Raw genomic sequence first — 19694 nt, forward strand, 5'->3', positions numbered from 1 at the left:
CGTTAAAACGGTCAGCAACACTCCGATGTTCTCTCGCTTACACACCACAGGCTGTATCTGCACATGCGTGTGTATATGCGCATACACACACACACACACACACACACACTCTCACACTCAGGCTCCCAGATGTCCAAAAGCTTATGATCAAACAGTGGCTCCCAAAGCTGAAATGCAGGAGACCATTAAAGAATGGAGTGCTGGCCTCCCCATCAGTCAACCACCCACTGGCAATCAACATGAGAAAGGGCAGGGGGCGTCCACAGTAACCAGGGCACTGAGCAGGGGTAGCTTTCTTTCCCTCAAAACACTGTTCTCCAAATGATTAAATAAGGGCCAAGGGTTGTGCTGTGTTGGAAAGGTGTCTTTGACATTATTGCAAGTTTATGACACCCAATCGTCAAAACCTTAAGCCACAAACGTTTACAGATTGGCTTGTTGCTGTCACCTCTCAATATAATTTAATCAAGTCAAGGAATACTGTTTAATAAATAGGCCAGAAAAGTAGCTGAGAGTTTTCTCGGCGGGATGCGGCGTGCGACCAACGTTACGGAAGATTGTCCCTTGAATCACTAAGGCAAACTTTGTTGAGAGTCATTTTACATAAAGCAATCACATAAAAAAAAAAGAGTTATAAATAGAAAAAATCCCAAAGTTCTCCCACAGACAGACAGGGAAATCGGAACATCCAAAAATAAAAAAATAGAAGGGAAACCAAACCAAACAACCCCCTGCCCCACAACCCATTCGCTTCAGGTTCTCCTTGAACGTACAGTACTCAGCATCTTTGGATATTTTACAATGTACAGCTCCAGACTGCAGCCAAGAGAAAACAAAGAGAACTAACCAGTCATCTGAAAAAAACGGAGTTTATAAGAAGGCGTTACCTTTACAAAATAAAAACAAAAGCCCGATACCACTGGATTCCAATTAGTTCATTTCCCTTGTTTTCTTTTAAAGTTTGGGTCAGCCCCAACCCCCTGGCTTGGGGGGACATGGCATGTCAGCAAGTGTCAGGAAAGGAGACAGAAATCTAAGAGGTGGCTGCCCAAGCAGTGACTGTGAAGATAAGAGGGTGTCCGAAGCAATCAATCCCCTCTGGGCGTAATGGCATCTGAGGGCGTGTGGCGTCAGGGGTCTCTTCTGGGGAGCTGGGGGCGTGACAGAGTCGTGGTCTTCTCTGGCCTTTTTGTTCGTTGTGTTTGCAGGAAGAAGCCAAGGCGAGAAGAAGAATAAAGTCTCGGGGGCCCACAGCTCCGGGGGTGGGAGCGTCAGCCTGTGTGGATGAACGCTCCTCCTTTCCTGGCTACTGGGAAACAAAAGCAAACTCAGCAGGGAAAGGGAGGGAAGGCAGGAGAGGGGAGAGAGCAGGAAGGCACTGGGCCAGCAGAGCTGTCTTCCTTCTCAGGACCTGCTACAAACTCGAGAACCAGGGAGAGTGTGTGGACAGCCCACCTCACAGACCCATGTTGGAGCCTAGGCTCAGCCTCCCTGCCCTGAGGGGAGCCACACCCCCAGCTTCATCCCTGGAGGGAAGGGTCGAGGGTGTTCAAATGCAGCCAAGGGAAACCCACAACTTGAAAAGCAAACAGATAAACCGGGGGAACCAGGAGTTTGGTCTGTTTCCGGGGATCAAAGTAGAGGCAGGCGGTTGGCCGGTGTTAAGACAGGGTCCCCATCCCTTCTTTGTTGACCTCAGGACTCCCTACAGCAAGCATGTCAAACTCAAAGGCGAACACAGGCCAAATAAAGAGGCATGTGGCCCTCGGGCTGTGAGTTTGACATGCTTGCCCTGCAGCTTTGGAGGGGGTGCGTGGAGGTGGGGTAGATGCTAACGTCATCGCAGGCATGCACAGCAGGCTGCCCAGAGGACAGAGGGGAATGTGTGGTCTTCCCCAAAGCTGCCTGTGGCCTGTGGCCAATCCCCACCCAGCCCTCTCCCTGTCACCGGTGTCTAGTTTGGCCACATGTCTCACCTGGGCGATTACAGAGGTGGATGTGATAAAACTAACTCCCATATTCCAGCCATTTGCACCCGCTGCTGCCCTCACGAGAACTGCTTCTGGAGGAACAGGCATGTACAAGTGGGTGGGTGGTGGGAGAGGAAAAACTAAATCACCAGCCCCCCTTCATAGGAGTGTGAAACTGGGGTACAGAAAGCTGACCCGTTCGAGGTCACAGGACGGTGAGGAAAAAATGGGCTCGGACTCCAGGAGACTCACTCCAGACTCCAGGAGGCCTCCCCGCCAACAGGACCCACCAGAGCAGTGTCCGCAGGGACTCTGCCTTAGGCTGTGCGGCTCAACCAGGGGTGTGGCCTGGCCCCTCCCCTCATCTCTGCTGCGTCTGGTTTGCCTCTGGCCCAGCCTCCTCCCTGCAGGCACAGCTCGGGAGTGCTGGCAGCGTGGGGCCTCCTCTGAGGCTGGGACCCTGTGAGTCCCCTGTGAGAGCCAGACAGTCAGGGAGAGGCTGGCCCCGCTGAGGGGAGATGCCCATCTCAGACAGAAGCAAACGGGGGGCAGCTGCCTCAGGAGGCCCGGGAAATACCATTGCTGCTGACAGATATGTCATCTCTTTCTTTGTGATTTTGGAATAAGTTCCGATCCGCTGGACGGGGCAGGTGGGCCCGCTGGGAGAAGGGCCGGGGCAGCTGGACCAGGGCGGACAGGACCAGCCTAGTTGTTGGCTTCAGACATGGAGGCCACATGATTGAGGCCGGCCAGCGCCGGGAGGCCGGCCAGGCCCGCGGCCCACGGGTCAGGCAGCGGGAAGTAGGGCCTGGAGGCGGCCACGTTCTCGGCCAGCGCGAAGGCCAGGAGGCCGCCGGCGTTCCTCTCGGCCTCCAGCTGGGCGCGCCCGAACAGCTTCATCTGCGTCTCCTCGAACTGCCGCTCGAGCTCCTGCAGGCTCAGCGCGCCCTTGGGCGCTGCCAGGAAGTGCTTGGCGGGGCTGGGGCCCGGCAGGCACATGGCGGCCCCGCCCAGGTGGGCGCTCACCTCGCCCAGCGCCGGGGGCATCACGAAGGCCGCCTTCTCCGGGGCCGGGCCCCCGGGCCCGAAGAGCAGGCTGGCGGCCCTCCAGGCGGCGGGCTTGCGGCCCCGCCGCGGCCGTGCCATGCGGCAGCTCTGGCGCTTGATGTGGCGGTGCAGGTGGTCGGAGCGCGTGAAGCTCTTGTAGCAGAACTCGCACTGGTAGGGCCGCACGCCCGTGTGGATGCGCATGTGATTCTTGAGGTCGTAGTTGTGCACGAACTTGGCGTTGCAGTGGATGCACAGGTAGGGCCGCTCCCCCGTGTGCTTCCGCATGTGGATCTTCAGCTTGTCCTGCCTGCAATGCAGAGCCGGGAGTCAGTCCTAACTCTCTGCCCCTGCCCCCTGCCTCCAGAACAGGCTATGCTGCCCTGGTCTCAAACCCCAGGAATGGCACCACTGCCCCACCCCAACAGGTGTGGCTGTCACCTGGCTCAGCCGGCTGGAGAAAGAGCGGGGTCCTGAAAGACCTCCCCCACTCAGAACCCCTCCTACTGCTGAGCTCTGAGCAGCGAAGCTCCCAGTCTGTCAGGGCCGCCCACAGGCTGGACAAAGGCCTGCTGGCGACACACATCCCCACAAGTCAGCAGTCTGTCCTTAGTCCTCCGGAGGGGCAGTGACCTCTGAGACTGGGTTGCACCTGAATCTCCTGCCCACTTCCCCCCAGTTTGTCATGTGCTTGGCCCAGAGCCCCAGCGCCCATCCCAGCCGGGCTGTGGGGCTCCGTCTGTCCTCAGGGCTAACCTGGGAGGCTATAGAAGCCGCACACCTCATTCAAGTCTTCTGCATGGTGTTTTCTTATCCCAAGCCTGGGCTCTGCTCTTTGTCTGCAGACAATTCCAGGGTTTACAAAAGAGCCAGGTGCAACAAGAATGTAGCCTAATCCACGGCAAAGCTCCTGAGGGTGTAAGTGGGATTATTCAGAGGTAAGGAATGGTGTTGGGTGGGGCTCGCACTGGGGGTTCGGAGCCCCTGCTCCAGCTGCAGACCTACCACTGACATGCTGGGGGACCTTAGGCAAGTTACCTAACCTCTCTGCACAGAGCCGAACCTCCGCCCAGGCGTCAATTTCTACTGTCCTGGGCTGACGAAGAGAATGCGGGTTTGTGTTGTACAACATTCAGTACACCTCCTGGCGGTCTTGAGAGGAAAGCTGACATCCTAGGGTTTTCCCCTCAAGACTGAGCCTGCATGAACCAGCTCAAGGAGTGGTTCAGCCTGGCTGTGGTGGCGTCAGCTGGGCTGCAAGGACTCCTCTCAGGATCATTCGGAAGCTTTTCCTGGTCAGACCCGCAGGCCGGGCAGCTCTGTGTCCTTCGGCCACCTCCACCCCGCAGGCCTGGCTTGGGTGGGACATCTGCCTGTAGTTTTTGGCTGGGCTTTGACCTCAGAGCAGACATGGAGCTCAGGTATCCACCCTAAAATGGCCAGATTTAAATAAACCGCCTTTAACACAACCCCAGGACAGCAGGAGCAGAGGGCCTGGTCTCCTGGGGTCCCCTGGCCACTAGAGGTCTCACTGGCTCTCATTTTCTGACTGGTTCCTCAGGGGCCAGGCAGGAGGCTCTTGTGTACACTGGCAGGGACCAGGGAAGGGGACCAGACTTGCCCCTTCCACCTGTGCTCACAGGAAGGCTGGAGGAATGGACGTGGGTGTGGGGAGTGGGATGGGCAGAGAGGAGGAAGTGGGCTGGCTGGTGTCCTCCACACACCAGCCCCTCCTCTCTTCCACATCCCCTGTCCCTCCCACAACCACCAGCTGCCCCCAGGCTGCGTAGTTCCCTGATGTGACATCCCATGCCCCCTCCCCCCAGCATGCTGTAACCCTCGTTTCCCCCAGATGATTGGATGTTTGAGCAGTAAGAAGCCTTAGAGAGCATCTGAGCCAGCAGGCCTCAAACTTGATATTGTATCAGAACCATTACCAGGGCTCGATGAAACGGTGCTGGGCCCCACTCCCAGAAGTCTGATTCAGTGGGTCTGGGATGGAGAGGGCAGAGAATTTGCATGTCTAACAAGCTGGTCGCTGCCACCGCTAGTGAGCCCATGGACCACTTTAAGAACCAGGGGCCTAGGCTCATTCTTCACTCTGCAGGTGGGCAAACTGAGGCCCAGGGAGGGGGAGTCACCGAGGCCATCCAGAGGTTAACGGCAGAGCTGGGACGAGAATCAGGCCTGTTGGCTCCCAGCCCAGGCCTCTTTCCTCACCACTGTAGGAAGTACAGTGGGGTGCACAGTGCACTTGAACCCTGAGAGCAAAGCTGCACAGTCCTGAGGGACATGTCTTGGGACCCCACCCATTCACCCAGGCCCTGATGGAAACTGGCGTTAGGTGGTCAGCCAGGCTCACCCACTGGCTGTCTGACTCCTGAACTCACCAGGCGGAGGACTCAGCTTAGAGCAGTGGTTCTCAACCTTCTGGCCCTTTAAATACAGTTCCTCATGTTGTGACCCAACCATAACATTATTTTCGTTGCTACTTCATAACTGTAATGTTGCTACTGTTATGAATCATCATGGAAATATCTGATATGCAGGACGGTCTTAGGCGACCCCTGTGAAAGCGTTGTTTGACCACCAAAGGGGTCGCGACCCACAGGTTGAGAACCGCTGGCTTAGAGTCATCAGGGACTTTAAATATAGCACCCCATTTAAGCCTCACCACAGCCTTATAAGGTAGATTTCTTTTCAAAATCACTATTACACATAATTTGTAGTAATGACCCTGAGGGGTCACCCTCAAATAATGGACAATGCAAAGGGTAAATCTCCTAATAGCAAGGGCCTACTGTACATAACCACAGCTTCTCCCAGGCTTTTCATTCGGGCATCTAAAACAAATCACATTTCAATGGCAATTGGCTCAAATGTGTGAGAAGTACCAAGAAGGTGGTTATATCTTCCTTTCATAGAGCACCTGCTATGGGCAGGTGAATATACCATTTCAGTGACCCGGGAAAGCTGTTATTCAGAGGCAGGTTATGGTGTAGGGGTGGGTTCCCTATTTGGAGTCTTGGAGCCCCTGCTGTAGCAGCAGACCCACCACTAACTTGCCGGGTCACCTTTAGGCACGTTATTTAACCCTCTGTACGGAGCTGAACCGCGGGCCAGACAGTAATTCTATTGTTCGGGGCTAATGAGGAAATCTAGGTTCATGTGAGTTCGATTCAACACACCTGGAGTAATTTCCTCACGTAGAGGAAGAGTCGGGGCGCAGAGAAGTCAAGCAGCTTTCCCAAAGGTATCCAGCCGGTGATGGGCAAAGGGAGCTGGGAGCTACTTGGGGTGTGGTTTGTTTGCAAGCTGTTCTGAGGTTGAAAACAGGTGGGTTTTCAAACTGGGACTTTCAGCCCAAGGCCTATAAGGGCTGCCCCAGAAAGTGAAGACCAGAACAGTCAAGATGAGGCACCTGCTGCCAGCTTTCTGCCTCTGGGCCCAGGAGATTGGGACATGCTGCGGTAGGAACCCAGCCCTGGGCAGGGAGCTGGCCTAATGGAGGCCTTTCGTGGGAGCAGGGCGGGGTGGTGAGTAGAGTGGGCAAAGCTCATGATAAGTTAGTCCTGGAAAAAAAACTTAGAGATCATCTGGTTTGCTAAGAGCCTGTTAACAGGTCTGAGTCAGGGGGCCCAGTGACCTGTGTTATGAGCAGTACATTTCGCGGGACCTTGAAAATACTGATCTAATCCAGTTCCCTCACCTTCAAGATGAGAAAACCACAGACCAGAGAGGGGAGGGCTTCTAAGATCACACGGCCTCCTTATTCCTGGAGTGACCTTTTCACCAGGCTGTACTGAACGTGCGCCTGGGAAATGGACGTGGGGTGGAGAGTGGGATGTGTGTGCACACTGGCAAGGCTGGGCCTGGCATACTCCCAGAACCACAGCAGGCCCTTGGCTGGCGTGGGCCCCCCGTTTCCTGACCTCTAAAATTCAGGCTGGGCTGTACCATTTTGACCTCTGGTGTTCTGTGCTTGCGTCTGAGTAAAGGGGTATACCCAAATTTCTTTCTTGTGAGTTGGCTTCATATTCGTAGCATGGCTCTTCTACGCCTGCTTCTTCTCGGATCTAAGCTGCTCGTGGAGACAGCATGAGTGTCGTTGGAAAGTGTTCTAGCCTGGACCTCAGGAGCTGAGCTCTTGGTCACCCCCCGCCAGGACTGCAGGCCTGTGGTCCTGCTTAAAACCTCCCGAGGTCTCCTCCGTCCAGTGGCCTAGGTGCTAACTCACTGTTAGCATAGCTTTCCAGGCCTTTACAAGCTCAGCCCTTCCAATCACTTACAAGATGACTGTTCTGAGGACTCCCGTTGACCAGTTAGCAAGAATGTAGTGTGAACTTCAGAGTTGCTAAGAGAGTAGATCTTAACTGTTCCACCACACCCACACTAGAAAGGTGACGATGTGAGGTGATGAGTGTTAATCACTTACTGTGGGAATCATTTCTCAATAATACACATATCAAATCATCACAGTGTATACTTTGAACATATACAATGACATATGTCAATTACATCTCAGGAAAGCTAAGAAAAGATCACCCCACTTACTTTGCCAGCCCCGCCCCTCCCTGTACATAGTACTGCACCCACACACCACGGACATGCGGCTCCCCTCGCAGGCCACATGCCAGTCAACGCTGCATCTTTGAACTCCTGCTGGCATGAGTTGGACTTCCAGTCCCCCCTCCCATGAGGAAATGAAGGCAAACTGGATTAGATCAGAATTTTCAAAGTCCTGCGAAATGTACTGCACATAACACAGGTCACTGGGCCCCCTGACTCAGACTACGAATCAGACATGTTAACAGGCTCTTGATAAACCAGATGATCTCTACGTTTTTTCCAGGACTAACTTCCCATGAGCTCTGACCACTCTACTCACCGCTCTGCCCTGCTCCCATGAAAAGCCTCCATCAGTCCTGTGTCCGTCCATAGCTTTCCTGATCGTGGGCAATATGTAAATGAAGTCATAAAACTTCATTTAAGGGAGCCACCTTAGGGAGCACCTGCTCCTACCCCCTCATGTTACACATGGGGAAACTGAGGCCCAGAGTGGGGAGCAGACTTGGCCAAAGTCACACAGCTAGTTAGAGGCAGTACCAGACCCCGGACCTGGGTTCCTGACGGTCGCCTAGTGCTCTCTCCGAGGTGCCACACAGTCACTGAGAGATGCTAGCTATCCAGCCACTCACTCAGCTGCTCTTCTGTGTGCCAGTGCCAGGTGCTGCTCTCTCGGCCCTCATCTAGCACGAGGCGCAGATGGTACTGGCCCCTGCTTTGAAGGGAACCTGTCAGACGCTCTTGTAGTCTGCTCAGTGCACGACACTGAATGGAGTGGATGCTCCTGGACCGTTTGTTGACTGACTAATGACCTGCTGGTGCAGGGCCAGTTTTCAGAACCCGAAACTCCAGCATGGTCCTTTCTCATCCCGATCCCCTTGTCTGCCATCCCCTCCCTGTACCCTGCACCAGGGACCAGCCAGGTCACGTGCACCCAAACCTTGATCTGCACCTCCTTTCAGCTGGGAGAACTCAGCATCAAGAAAGATGTGCCCGCACTCGTGAGCACCCCGAGGGAAAAGAAGGCCTCCACGAAGGCCTCTGTCAGGCTAATGCTTTCCCAGCACCATCCTCTCAGACTTCATGGTAACCTGATGGTCGGAGACCAACTCTTCCTGCTGCCACTGCTAATGACATTACATTATCTTAATAAGGTCCCCAGAGCTGCCAGGACTGGGAAAGCTAAAAGGAAAATACAGAATGAAAAAGAAGCCATGCTTCTGGCCTTGTTCGGAGAGCAGACAGCTTTTTTGGCTCACCCTGGAGGCAGGGGTTGAAAACTAGAAGTTGCAACCTTTAGGGGCTGCTGGGAGGGGATCCAGTGGAAACTGGGGAGACCATGGCTCACCAGAGAGTGACTTTTCAGGGCTCAAAGGTTGTCCATCTTTTCCCAGGAACAGGATGGGCTCAGGGGCTGGTCCTTTCACAAATCCTGAGGTTTCATGCCTTTATTACCAGCCCGGCCGGACGTGGCTGGAGCACCTCTGATAGCCGGGCGGCAGGGGCTGCAGGAGCTGCAGGAGGGAAGGCTGCCCAGCCATGCTCTCTAGGTGATCCCCTCACAGGCTGCCTGCACCCAAGGACCAAGGTGACAGACATTAGGGAAAATTAAGGGTCTTCTGAGGCCTTCACAGCCCAGGGCCAGGCCCTGTTGGCAGTGATGAGGGCTGCAGTGTGACAACCGGGAGGACAACCTGTGGTCTGGGTGGCAGGGAAAATGCCCACCAAGGCAGCAGCATCCCTCTGCATGCAGAGAGACAACGCCTCTCATCTTCCCCGCTCATTTGCTCCCTTTTCTTCAAGGCCCGTGCTAGGGGCCAGGTCTGGCAGAACCCTGTGGTCCTGACCTTCGGCCCTGCTTCCAGACTTTCTGGGAATAGCGGGACTCCTGATGAAGAGGACCTGGGGGAGCCTTGATCCAGACTTCTCTCTCCCAAGGTGGAGCCAGTGGGATCGGCTGTGGTAGAAGCCATCTCTCTCTTTAAAAACATTTTTTTAAAAATTGATTTCAGAGAAAGAAAGACAGATAGAAACATCAGTGGGAGAATCATTGATCAGCTGCCTTCTGCACACCCCCACTGGGGATTGAGCCTGAAGCTTGTCCCGTGACCAGGAATTGAACTGCGACCTCCTGGTTCATGGTTCAACGCTCAACCACTGAGCCACACCAGCCTGGTGAAGCCATCTCTTTTTAAGGAAGAAAATGGTGACATTGGACAACTCCTGGAGAGTGTAAACACAGACTCAGGCAAGGCAGAGGGACTCATAGTGGTGGCCAGAGCTGAGTGGGGTCAGCAAGGGGCCACAGAAGCACAGTCTGGTTGAAGTCTTTGAGTCCCTACTCAGGGCTCCAGGGGTGTCTCATCTATGGAGCAACCAGTGGTGGGACAACTGGTGGGACTGGCTGAAATCTGGAGCTGATTCAGAGGTGAGGGCTCCGACTCCAAGGAATAGACAGCAATGGCGGTCCCTGTTCTTAGAGAAGCGTACCACGGAAGGTGCAGGCAGCCTTTAGGGACAGAGCATGGGAGGACCCCCAGGCCCCTCCACCCTGTTGTGGCTGCTGAAGTCATGAGGAATGATGTCCTCACAGGGTGTGGACATTCTGGGCATTGGCATCTGAGGCCATAACTTGGAGCCTGTGACACAGGGTCACCTTGCAGGGGGAGGGTAGGCCCTCTCCAACATCCCCCAAGAGGGATGGATGGGTCAGCATTTAGGAGAAGGGAAGGAGGCCTGGCCAGAGAGCAGAAGCTCAGTTGAGATTCAGGAAGGGAAACTGTCCAGGAGGAGGACTGAAGGCAGCAGGTTTGGCTCCCTCGGCCTCTGGGGGCCCAGTCCCAGGGAGTGGCTTGGCCTTGCAAGGGAGCCTGGGAATTCTGAGTTCAAGAGGCAGCAGCTGTTGCTTTAAATGGCTGCTGAAGAGCCCCCAGCTGGGGAAGGGGAAGAGGTGTTACGAAAGGTGGCTGCAGGAAGTTAGCCACAAGGAAGGTCCCTAGAGTAGGGCTGCAGGGGGATTTGGCTGCAGACAGGTACAGGAAGCCTCGAGCTGGGCAGGCCAGCGTTGGCATTCTCCACAGACCAAAAAGGATCTGTGCAGGGCAGCTCTAGGGAGGTGGCAGGAGGGAAGCAAGGAACCAGTGACTGTGAAGAATGTGCCAGGGAGGGGCTCGGGAGGTGTTCCACAGGGACAGCACAGCCCACAGGGACAAGTACAGTCCCTTTTCCGAAGGAGCCAGGAAAACTCGCTCCAGCCTCCCAGGAAGCCGGGCGGGCCAGAGCTTTTCTGATCTTTCTCAGGCCTGTCAGAGCCCAGGGGGAACCCTGAGGGGGAGGTGCTGACGGAGGCTGGAATGTCACTGAGGAGGGGAGGGCAGGGCAGATGGCTGGATGGCCAGGAGGGCACAGGCCATCTGACCTGGAGGGTGGGGAGGCTGCAGGCACGAGGCCACCCTAAGTGATCACCAGGAATGTGCTGGGAGGAAGGGTTCTGGAATGCAGACCTCCTGTGCAACCCAGCATCGCTGCCCAATGGGAGGCCTACTCAGAGAACCTTCTAGTGTCAGGAGGGAGAGGAGTCTGTCCGCCCACGTTTAAAACTTTCCCGAGGGAAGGCAGGGCCCACAGACTGGTGTGGTCCTCACAGACACTGCAGGTGGAAAAGGCCTGGAGGGGAGGAACAGGGAGGGAATAAGGGTGGAGACTTAGGGGGCTGGGCAGGGTCATGGTGCTGTGCCCTGAGACATGTATCCTGTTGAAGCTGTGGACCTGAGTCCCTCCTGCCGGGAGAGGTCTCAGTGGCAGCCATCGGCACAGGGGACAGACGTGGAAGTTCGGGAGCTGGACCCTGGGTGGCAGGAGGGGAAGCTCGGGGCCACTGCAGGGCTGCCTGTCTTGGATCTGGCCTGGGAAGAGTGCAACGCTCTGAAGTCACTCCCTGGGGCTGGGCTGGGGAGTCACCGGCAGGAGATGAGTGAGCTGTGTTGCCCCCTATGATGTTCTGGTTGGTCTCCCGTCTGCTCTCCTGGGCTTCTGTCAGCCTCATTCAGGTGTTCCAGCCAGGCCTGTGGGGCTCAGTGAATTCAGGAGGAGGTGGGGTGGGAGAGGCAAGCAGTGCCTAAGGCAGCATTAGAGTGGCAGGGCCAGTAATGAAAGACACCTGAGGGCAGGTGAATCTCGGGGAGGGAATCTGAGGTCCAGGTCCAGATTCTCCCCCCACTGTTAGCGCCAAGGGTCTGGGAGAAGTTCTGCTTGGGGATTCCCTCACAGAAGCAGCTGTGCGAGGACCCCAAGGCCAGAAGTAGTCACCGAATGAACGAGCCCACTGAGCTATTTTGGCAATGCCAGTGTCACCTGAACATGTATTTCTGATGCCCTTCTCTGGTAAGCTCTGATAGAGTTCCAGGCCACCCAAAAACGTAGGTCTCGTTACTTCACAGAACTTGTGTTCCCCCAAAAAACATGGCCCTTATTCAATATTTGACATAATTCAAAAAATTTCGCTTTATCCTCAAAGACCAAAGGTTTGGGCCCATCGAAGAAGAGAATCAGAAGAACAAGCCCCCAGCAATTCCCACGGAGACATTTCCCAGACGCGGGCTGACGGCAGCACCGTTGGCAGACGTGTGGGTCTCTCGGGGTGAGCTCATTGACGGACAGTGGCCGTGTGGGGAAAGGACCTCCTTGAGAAGGTCAGGGTCACAGGACAGACATCCACAAGATGCTATCTACATCCGACACACTGAAACGACCAAGCCCTGATGCAAGACCGCCACCAGAACCGTCCCCACTGAGGAAATGGCTGGGAAGATCAGTCTCACAGCACCAACACAACATTCCAGGCCCGTCAATACCTAGCAGTGGGCAAATCCGACCCCCACGTCCCACCCACCAATTTTGGCTACAAAACTTGAGAGTTCTCTGTAGCCACCCGTCTCAGATTTTGCTGTCCTACAAGTAAGTCCTGGCTCTGCCATTTCCTAGCTGCACTTCTGAGTGGCCACCCAGCCATGGGGGGGATGGAGTGCTCATCTGTAAACAAAGGCCATATAGCACCTCCCTGTCTTCAAAGGGCAGGGCTGGGGTGAGAGGATAGAGAATACACTTAGGTCAGCCCTGGCATGTTGAACATGCTCCAAATAAAATAGAAGGGCTGCACTCCACTCCTCGGGGGAACTTCAATTGGCTTCTGTGGATCTACACTGGGGAGGGAGGGAGGCCAAGTGAGCAAGGCTCCTCACTTCTGTCTTACAGCTCTGCTCTGATCTGTTTTATATTTTGCCTTCCACTTAATATTGTAGTTAAGAAAAAAAATATTTTTAAAGGAACTATTTTCCCTTTTAAAAAGAGCTTGAAAATCACTGCACCAAGTAATGCCTAGCACGCCTTCTTGCAATGAATTTGACGTGCATCTAGGATCCAGTGGGACCTCCCCTGAACTGGGTCTCTCTCTCCATCCCTGCCCCACCCCCGCACACCCATCCCCTCTCTGCTGCCATCACTGCAGCCTCCGACCCTCTCCCAGCTGGGACCCCCACCTGGGGGCCGCCATGCGCACCTGGTGAAGCGGACCTCGCAGATGTTGCACATGTATGGCTTCTCCCCGGTGTGGGTCCGCATGTGCCGCGGCAGCTTCCCGGCCCCCATGATGACTTTATGGCAGATGGGGCACTGCTGAGAGGCCTTGGGCTTCAGCTTGCGCTCCTCCACCAGGGGCCAGGGTGGGAAGAGCCCCCCGAGGTGGGTGGCACTCAGGAAGTTGAGATAGGCACCATAGTCATTCTCCGCCTTGATGGGGCCCAGCGGCCCCCCGGGAAGGTCCGGGAACATGTCCTTGAAGAAGTCATTCGGGAAGGGTGGGGGCGGGGGTGGGGGCAGCTCCTCCTTCTCCTCTTCCTTGATCTTCCGATTCTTGATGACCAGGTCCAGGGGCCCACTGTCCATGGGCTGCTCGGGCAGCTGGGCAAAGGCACCAAAGTCCCCTGGCCAGAGGTGTGGGAAGAAGTCTGGGGCAAAGGGAGATAAGGAGGGTCTCCTGTCGGGGATGTTGGCTTTGGGGTACAGGTTCTCCCTCAGCAGAGATTCAATGGAGAAGTCCCGGATAACGCCCAGATGGCCAGGGCTGCTGGCCTGGAAGGAGTCCGGGAAGTCCCTGGGTGTGTCCGCATAGGCCTTCTCAGTGAGATGGTCCGCCTTGGAAGGGCTCTGGTGGCAGCTGATGTCCTGGGGGTCGGGCAAGTTTTCTTGATCCGCGAAATCCTCCGTATCGTCATCCTCTTCCTCATCCTCTTCCTCCTCCTCCTCCTCCTCATCCTCCTCGTCATCGTCATCCTCGTCATCGTCGTCGTCCTCCTTGTCGTCCTCCTCCTCGCCATCCCCGCCAGGCTCCATGATCTCCAGGCACACGTTCACGATGCACTGGATCTCCAGCATCCTGGCGGCGTTGAGGATGTGCTTGACGTTGGAGGCGGTGATGGTGAGCGTGGAGGTGTAGGCGAACTCGAGGATGGCGGCCAGGGCCTCTGGCTGGACAAAGTCGATCTCGTAGACGTAGGGCTGGCTGGCTAAGGTGCCGGCTGTGAAGAGCTTTTTGAAGTACTTGCTGCAGGCCGCCAGGACGGAGCGGTGGGTGCGGTACTCCTGCTCCTGCACCACCAGCAGCACGTCGCAGAGCAGGCCATCGTGCCGCTGCTCGTTCAGGCTACACAGAACCTCGCTGCTGTGGTTGGGGAAGGGAATGCCGATGAGCTCGTCAATGCCATTGGCCATGGTCTCAGCCAGAGCCCTGCAGACAGACACAGAGAGGGAGACCGGGTTAGAGGATGCAGTCCCAGGAGGGGACACCCAGCTCTGGGATGCCGGACCAGGGAGGCGAGGCTGGTGGGCATGGTGGTCCAAACCACCCCTGCCTTTGCTTAAGGCTCCCCCCGCCTCCAGCCCTCCTCCCTCTCGGCTTTTCTAAATCCCACCTGCAGTGCAGAGCCCAGCTCATAGGCTGGGGCTTTTCACTGGCCCATGGGGTCTTTGCCCGGAGCCCTCACGGAGTTGACCTCTATGGGGCAGTTGGCGTAGGCTGTTTGGCAAAGGCTTCTCGTGGGCATGATTTCACTGAAGTCAACTTTGTTCATATGCAATGGTGAGACACCAGGACGGACAGTCACCTGACACTCAGCTGCTACGTCCACTACTTCCTCACACAGCATCTGCGGGTTGAGGCCAAAGGGGGAATGTTCTCTCATGACGCAATGCTGCTGAGAAAATGCTCTGGTTTATTGCAAAACTCCTCTGACTCCTGTAACAGACTAACATTTGGCTACTGGCTACTGTTATGGGCTGAGTTGTGTCCCCCACCAAATCCATAGGCTGAAGTTATAACCTCCAGTATCTCAGAATGTGACTATGTCTGGAGGTAGGACCTTTGAAGAGGTGATTAAGGTTAAAATGAGGTCACCTGAGTGGGCCCTAATCCATTATGATGTGTCCGCATAAAAGGAGATGAGGACACAGACACAGAGGGAAGACCCTGTGAAGACACAGGGAGAAGATGGCCATCTGCAAGCCCAGGAGAGGAGCCTCAGAAGAAACCAAACCTGCTGACACCTTGATCTTGGACTTCCAGCCTCCAGAGCAGTGACACAACCGTGAGAAACGTACAGCAAGGTTCACTGAAGAGGAGTGAGCTATCACCACACAGCTGTCAGAATGGCTAGAATAACAGAGTGCTAACACCAAATGCTGGTGAGGGTGTGGAGAAACTGGATCACTCATACATAGCTGGTGAGAGTACGAGTGGTACAGCCATTCTGTGATCAACTCAGCAGTTTCTTTAAAAACTAAATACGTATTGAGGAAATGACACCTTTTTCTCATGAAGCTTCCAAATGGGTAGTAGGGTCCTGACCCTCAGAGGGACCCTCCCCTCTGAAGACTGTTTGTGAATGAAATGCCCCTTGGACTGTTAAGTGAAAAGCTGAAGTCAGTAAAATCTCAGGAAATTAGAGCCATTTTCTTGCTCGCCAAAGGCAGTGGTTCTCAACCTCCCTAATGCCGCAGCCCTTTTGTATTAAAGGGTTCCTCATGTTGTGGTGACCCCCAATTTCATTGTTACAAATTGAACATAATTAAAGCATAGTGATTAATCACAAAAACAATAAGTAATTATGTATGTGTTTTCCGAAGGTCTTAGGCGACCCCTGTGAAGGGGTCGAAACCCACAGGTTGAGAACTGCTGCTTTAGAGATGACAATGTTCTTAAATGTTATTTTAGGGGAAATGCCCACAATTCTTTAAGCTTTTCCCCACCTTCTTGCAGAGAGGAATTGAACCTGTTGGGCCATGTGTTGGTGGTCGGTGTCTCAGCCAAGCTCCCTGAGGGATGGAGACTGCTGTCCTTTCGCCTAAACGTCCCATCTCTGTGCTGTAGTAGCCACGTCGGCTGGAGCCTGGGAATCAGGGCCCACGGCTCTGAGACGTTGGGAGGCTGCTCAGCTCTCTGGGCTCCTGTGGCCTCATCTTGTCATGGGTGGTCATGGGAAATCTAATGACCAGTGTGCCATGACCATGAGAGGTTAGAAGGGCAAAGTTGACCTGGATGAGGAAAGGGCAACAGGCCAGGGTGACCCTGGACTCCAGGCTGCTCTGCCCAGCAGCCACTTCTCACAGTGGCCTGGTTGCAGCCTTTGTCCCATTCCTGGAGGAGGGGATGTAGCTGTGTAGCTGGGCTGTTTTTCCAGGCAGGAGGTGAGGGCTGACACTTGCTGTTTCATTGTCTCTTTGAGAAGACATGTCCCTGCCCTTCACTCTGGGAGCTTCCCTGATGACCCTAAGATTCCCTGGAGGACCCAGACAGCAGTGTCCCAAAGGGGTGGCCATGTCCCACCCCCACCTCCCCTCCTTCCCACCTAGGCCCTCCTTCCTTCCCCTCCCACCGCTTAAGCCAGGGCAGTTCTGTCTCCAAGAATAACATGCTCACGAAAGAGAAGCACACACACAACACAACACAACACAACACAACACAACACAACAAAACAAAACAAAACAAAACAAAGACTCTCAACAGCCAGGAGAGGCTTAGCCCAAAAGATGGTCATTGGTCCAAAGGGGATAGAAAAAGGTATAAAGACAGATCAGAAACAAAGAAGGAGGAGGGAAAGAGGGGAAGAGATGCTTGGAAACGGAGGAAGGAGATTCTAGGGGAAGAAAGAAGGCAGGTGGAACTTTCGCAGGCGTGGTTCCAGCCATCAGGAGGCCTGCCACAGCCTCCTAGGGCCTCTGCTCCCAGTGGAAGGTGCTAGAGCCCAGAATGTCCAAGTAACCCTGTCTGACACGGCAGCACTTCCCATGTCGGGCTTTGGTTTATTCAGCTGTAAAATGAGAACTCTGTTGGCTTGGGTAACTTCCTTGCATTCCCCTCTCTCCCTGCCACGAGAAGGGATCTTGCCCTCAGTTTACCATCGACAGACAGACAGGGTGCGTCTATGAGCAGAACAGAGAAATGGTGGGGGTGGGGACATTGGAAGGGGCCGGAGGACCTCCCACCACAGAAATGCATTGTAGGAATCTGGCTCCAGAAGTCCTCCACGACCAATTTCTTGAGTGAGACTTGAGTTTTCTTATTTGTGTCCTGTTCTAATAACCAAATGAAGCAAGCTAGCCAGCCAGCATTTATAAGAATAGTCAATAGTAGCTATCGTTTATTGAGCGCCTGCTACATGTCAGGCATCGCACCTCTACTCTTTCCTCAACCAATGGAATTCTGAAAGGTACACATTTGTATCATCATCTCCAACTTAGGGATAAAGAAAAGGTGTGGAGAGGGTAGGTGGCTTGCCCAATGCCACAAGGGTCTGAGCCAGGCTTTGAGCCCAGCTGTATTTGGTGCCAAAGTTCACATCCATCTCCTTTTACCACACTGCCCTCTACAGGGCAGGGAGATTTGAACTCTTCCCCCCCGCCCCCCAAATGTTGTCTCTTCAGAGATTTGATCAGAGCCAGGGGTGAGGATGAGCTGAGACTCACACATGCCAGGGGCTTGGAGGTCTCAGTGCTGAGTGTGAATGAGAGGTATGAACAGCACGGCACTGGATCCCTGTGGGCTGGGCTTTTCTGAGCTGTGAAGGATAGAGCGGGTTATATTGGGTAGAGGGGGGTGTGCCTCACCTGGATCCTGAGTGGGGTTGCACCAGAAGCCGCTCCCAGCCAGCACGTGCTGAGGTTGGCTGATGGTCATCTGACAACCCACGGCCCACGTGGAGGGGTGGAGGGTGAGAGCCCTGCTCTTAGGCCGCCCGTGTCCACATCTGACACCCACACTGAGGCCTCTGGGACGTGGTATTTCCGTCCTTGAGCTCAGTTTCCTCACCTGCACAATGGAGAGGATCATAGTGTCGACCTCACGGAGTTGCTGTATGGGTCAAGTGAGCGAAGGCCTCCTGATACATAGTAGGTGCTCAACCAAGGCTAGCAATTCTGCAGTCCAGGAAGTACAAGACTCTTGGCAGTTCCCTTGAGCAGGGCAGCCACACCCCTTGGCCCCGGAATGCCCGGAAGCCTCATCATAGGGGTTTGACAGAGGGCGGTGGGGCCCTACTGGGAGCCAATTTGCCTTCCGCATGGTTTTGCAGGTCCATCGACTTACCAGTAAGCACCTCACCCAACCAGAGACTCTGAGAACAGCCCTTACAAGTTCCCAGGCCACCCCGGCAGGTGTGAGTCCTATGTGCTAAGGTTCATTCACATCTCCTAGCTCATGCACTCCTATGGGGCAGGCGAAGCTGGTATCAGCTTTATACTCATTTTACAGATGAGGAAAATGAGGCACAGAGAGGAACCGGTGCTCAAGCTCACACGGCCAATCAGTGTCAGAGGTAGAACTAGAAGTAGGGTGTTTTGATGCCAAGCCTGTGCCCTCAGCCAGGTGCAGGCTTGTCTGGCTAATAGGGGCCCCATGTTGTAGGATTGGTTTTACCAGGAACGTGAAGCACAGGGGCATAGGCAAAGTATATACTTCCACTGCCCTCAGTTTGCCGATCTGGAAAATGGGGGATTCACGGCTTAGATCTCACTTGCTCTGGGCAGGGCCTGTTTCTTATATGCCTGTGTCATTCCCAGGATGCCATTTAGTATGAATATGGTAGACCCTGAATGAATGAGATCAGTCCAAATACAGAGGAGAGATAGCCTGGAAGTCACAAAAGGCGGAGGGGTGGCCCCAGTCCTCTGGCTTGGAACAGAGCCCTGTCATTCATAAGGCACTTACATTCATTCACCTTATCCTTTTTATGATCCCCATTGGGTGGGGATCAGAGAGGCAAAGTGATTTCTTGATTTACTTGATTTCTGAGTCCCACCTCTTTCCTGTCCTCTGTGGCTGCCTGGTGGTGTGACTTCTGAGACAAGTCTATTGCTCTGATCCACAAGTCCAGCGCCTTCCGAAATCCTGCTCAGCTCAGCAAATCTGCCAAATCGCAGGGCAGGCTGGCCCCAGCTGGCCGGCTCCCACTGCCCCGGGAGTGGTCCCACCACTTCCAGCCTCCACCTCCTCCATTGCCCCAGGCTGCGACCTCAGAGCCACCTGCAGAACTGGTGGCTGCGGTGACGGTGGGGGTGCCGCCCAGGGGCTGAGAAGGATGTGGTTCTTTCCCAGACATGGGATGAGGTGGGGAGCAGCTACCTGCACCCTTTGGGCAGGTCTGTAGTTCCTGTGGTTTGTGTAGGCACCGAAACCTGCGGTGGGGGGAGGGGGGGGAGGGCGGGGGTGGCAGGAGAGAGGGCAGCGAGGCCTGGTCCAAGCAGCTGGAGCTCTGCGGCCTGCCCCACCCTGCCCTTGGCAGTTCCCTGAGCAGGGCAGCCACACCTCTTGCCCCCAGAATGCCCTGGAGCCTCAGCTGCCCCTGAGGCTGGGGCGACTGTGTGGGCTAGGAGGCTGGGCAGGGCCACTTCAATTTCTAGGCTCTTCCCCATCTGCCAGAGCACCCTAGGCAGAGGGCCCACAACTGAGCACAGCCGGCCCCACCTGCTCTGCCACCTGCCAGGACACGCCCGGAGCCCACAGTCCCTAGCTTGCCTCAGGCCCAGGGTTTAGAGCTGGTTGGTTTGTGTGAAATGAGCTCT

The 19694-nt window shown here is 55.0% G+C and overlaps 1 protein-coding gene across 2 annotated transcripts in view; it reads right to left on the reverse strand.

Annotated features, from left to right (window-relative positions):
- Window positions 1–470: 470 nt before the first annotated feature.
- Window positions 471–19694, reverse strand: part of ZBTB7C (zinc finger and BTB domain containing 7C) — a 290471-nt gene continuing 271247 nt past the window's right edge. For both annotated transcript variants that reach the window (XM_059707245.1, XM_059707246.1), the window contains exons 4-5: window positions 13141–14367; window positions 471–3327 (exon numbers count right to left, since the gene is read on the reverse strand). In XM_059707245.1, coding sequence (XP_059563228.1) covers window positions 2676–3327; window positions 13141–14351 — 1863 coding nt within the window. In that variant the 5' untranslated portion in view covers window positions 14352–14367 and the 3' untranslated portion in view covers window positions 471–2675. The remainder of the gene's footprint in view (window positions 3328–13140; window positions 14368–19694) is intronic.

This window comes from Myotis daubentonii, chromosome 8, assembly GCF_963259705.1.
Source record: "Myotis daubentonii chromosome 8, mMyoDau2.1, whole genome shotgun sequence".
In the NCBI taxonomy this organism is placed as follows: domain Eukaryota; kingdom Metazoa; phylum Chordata; class Mammalia; order Chiroptera; family Vespertilionidae; genus Myotis; species Myotis daubentonii.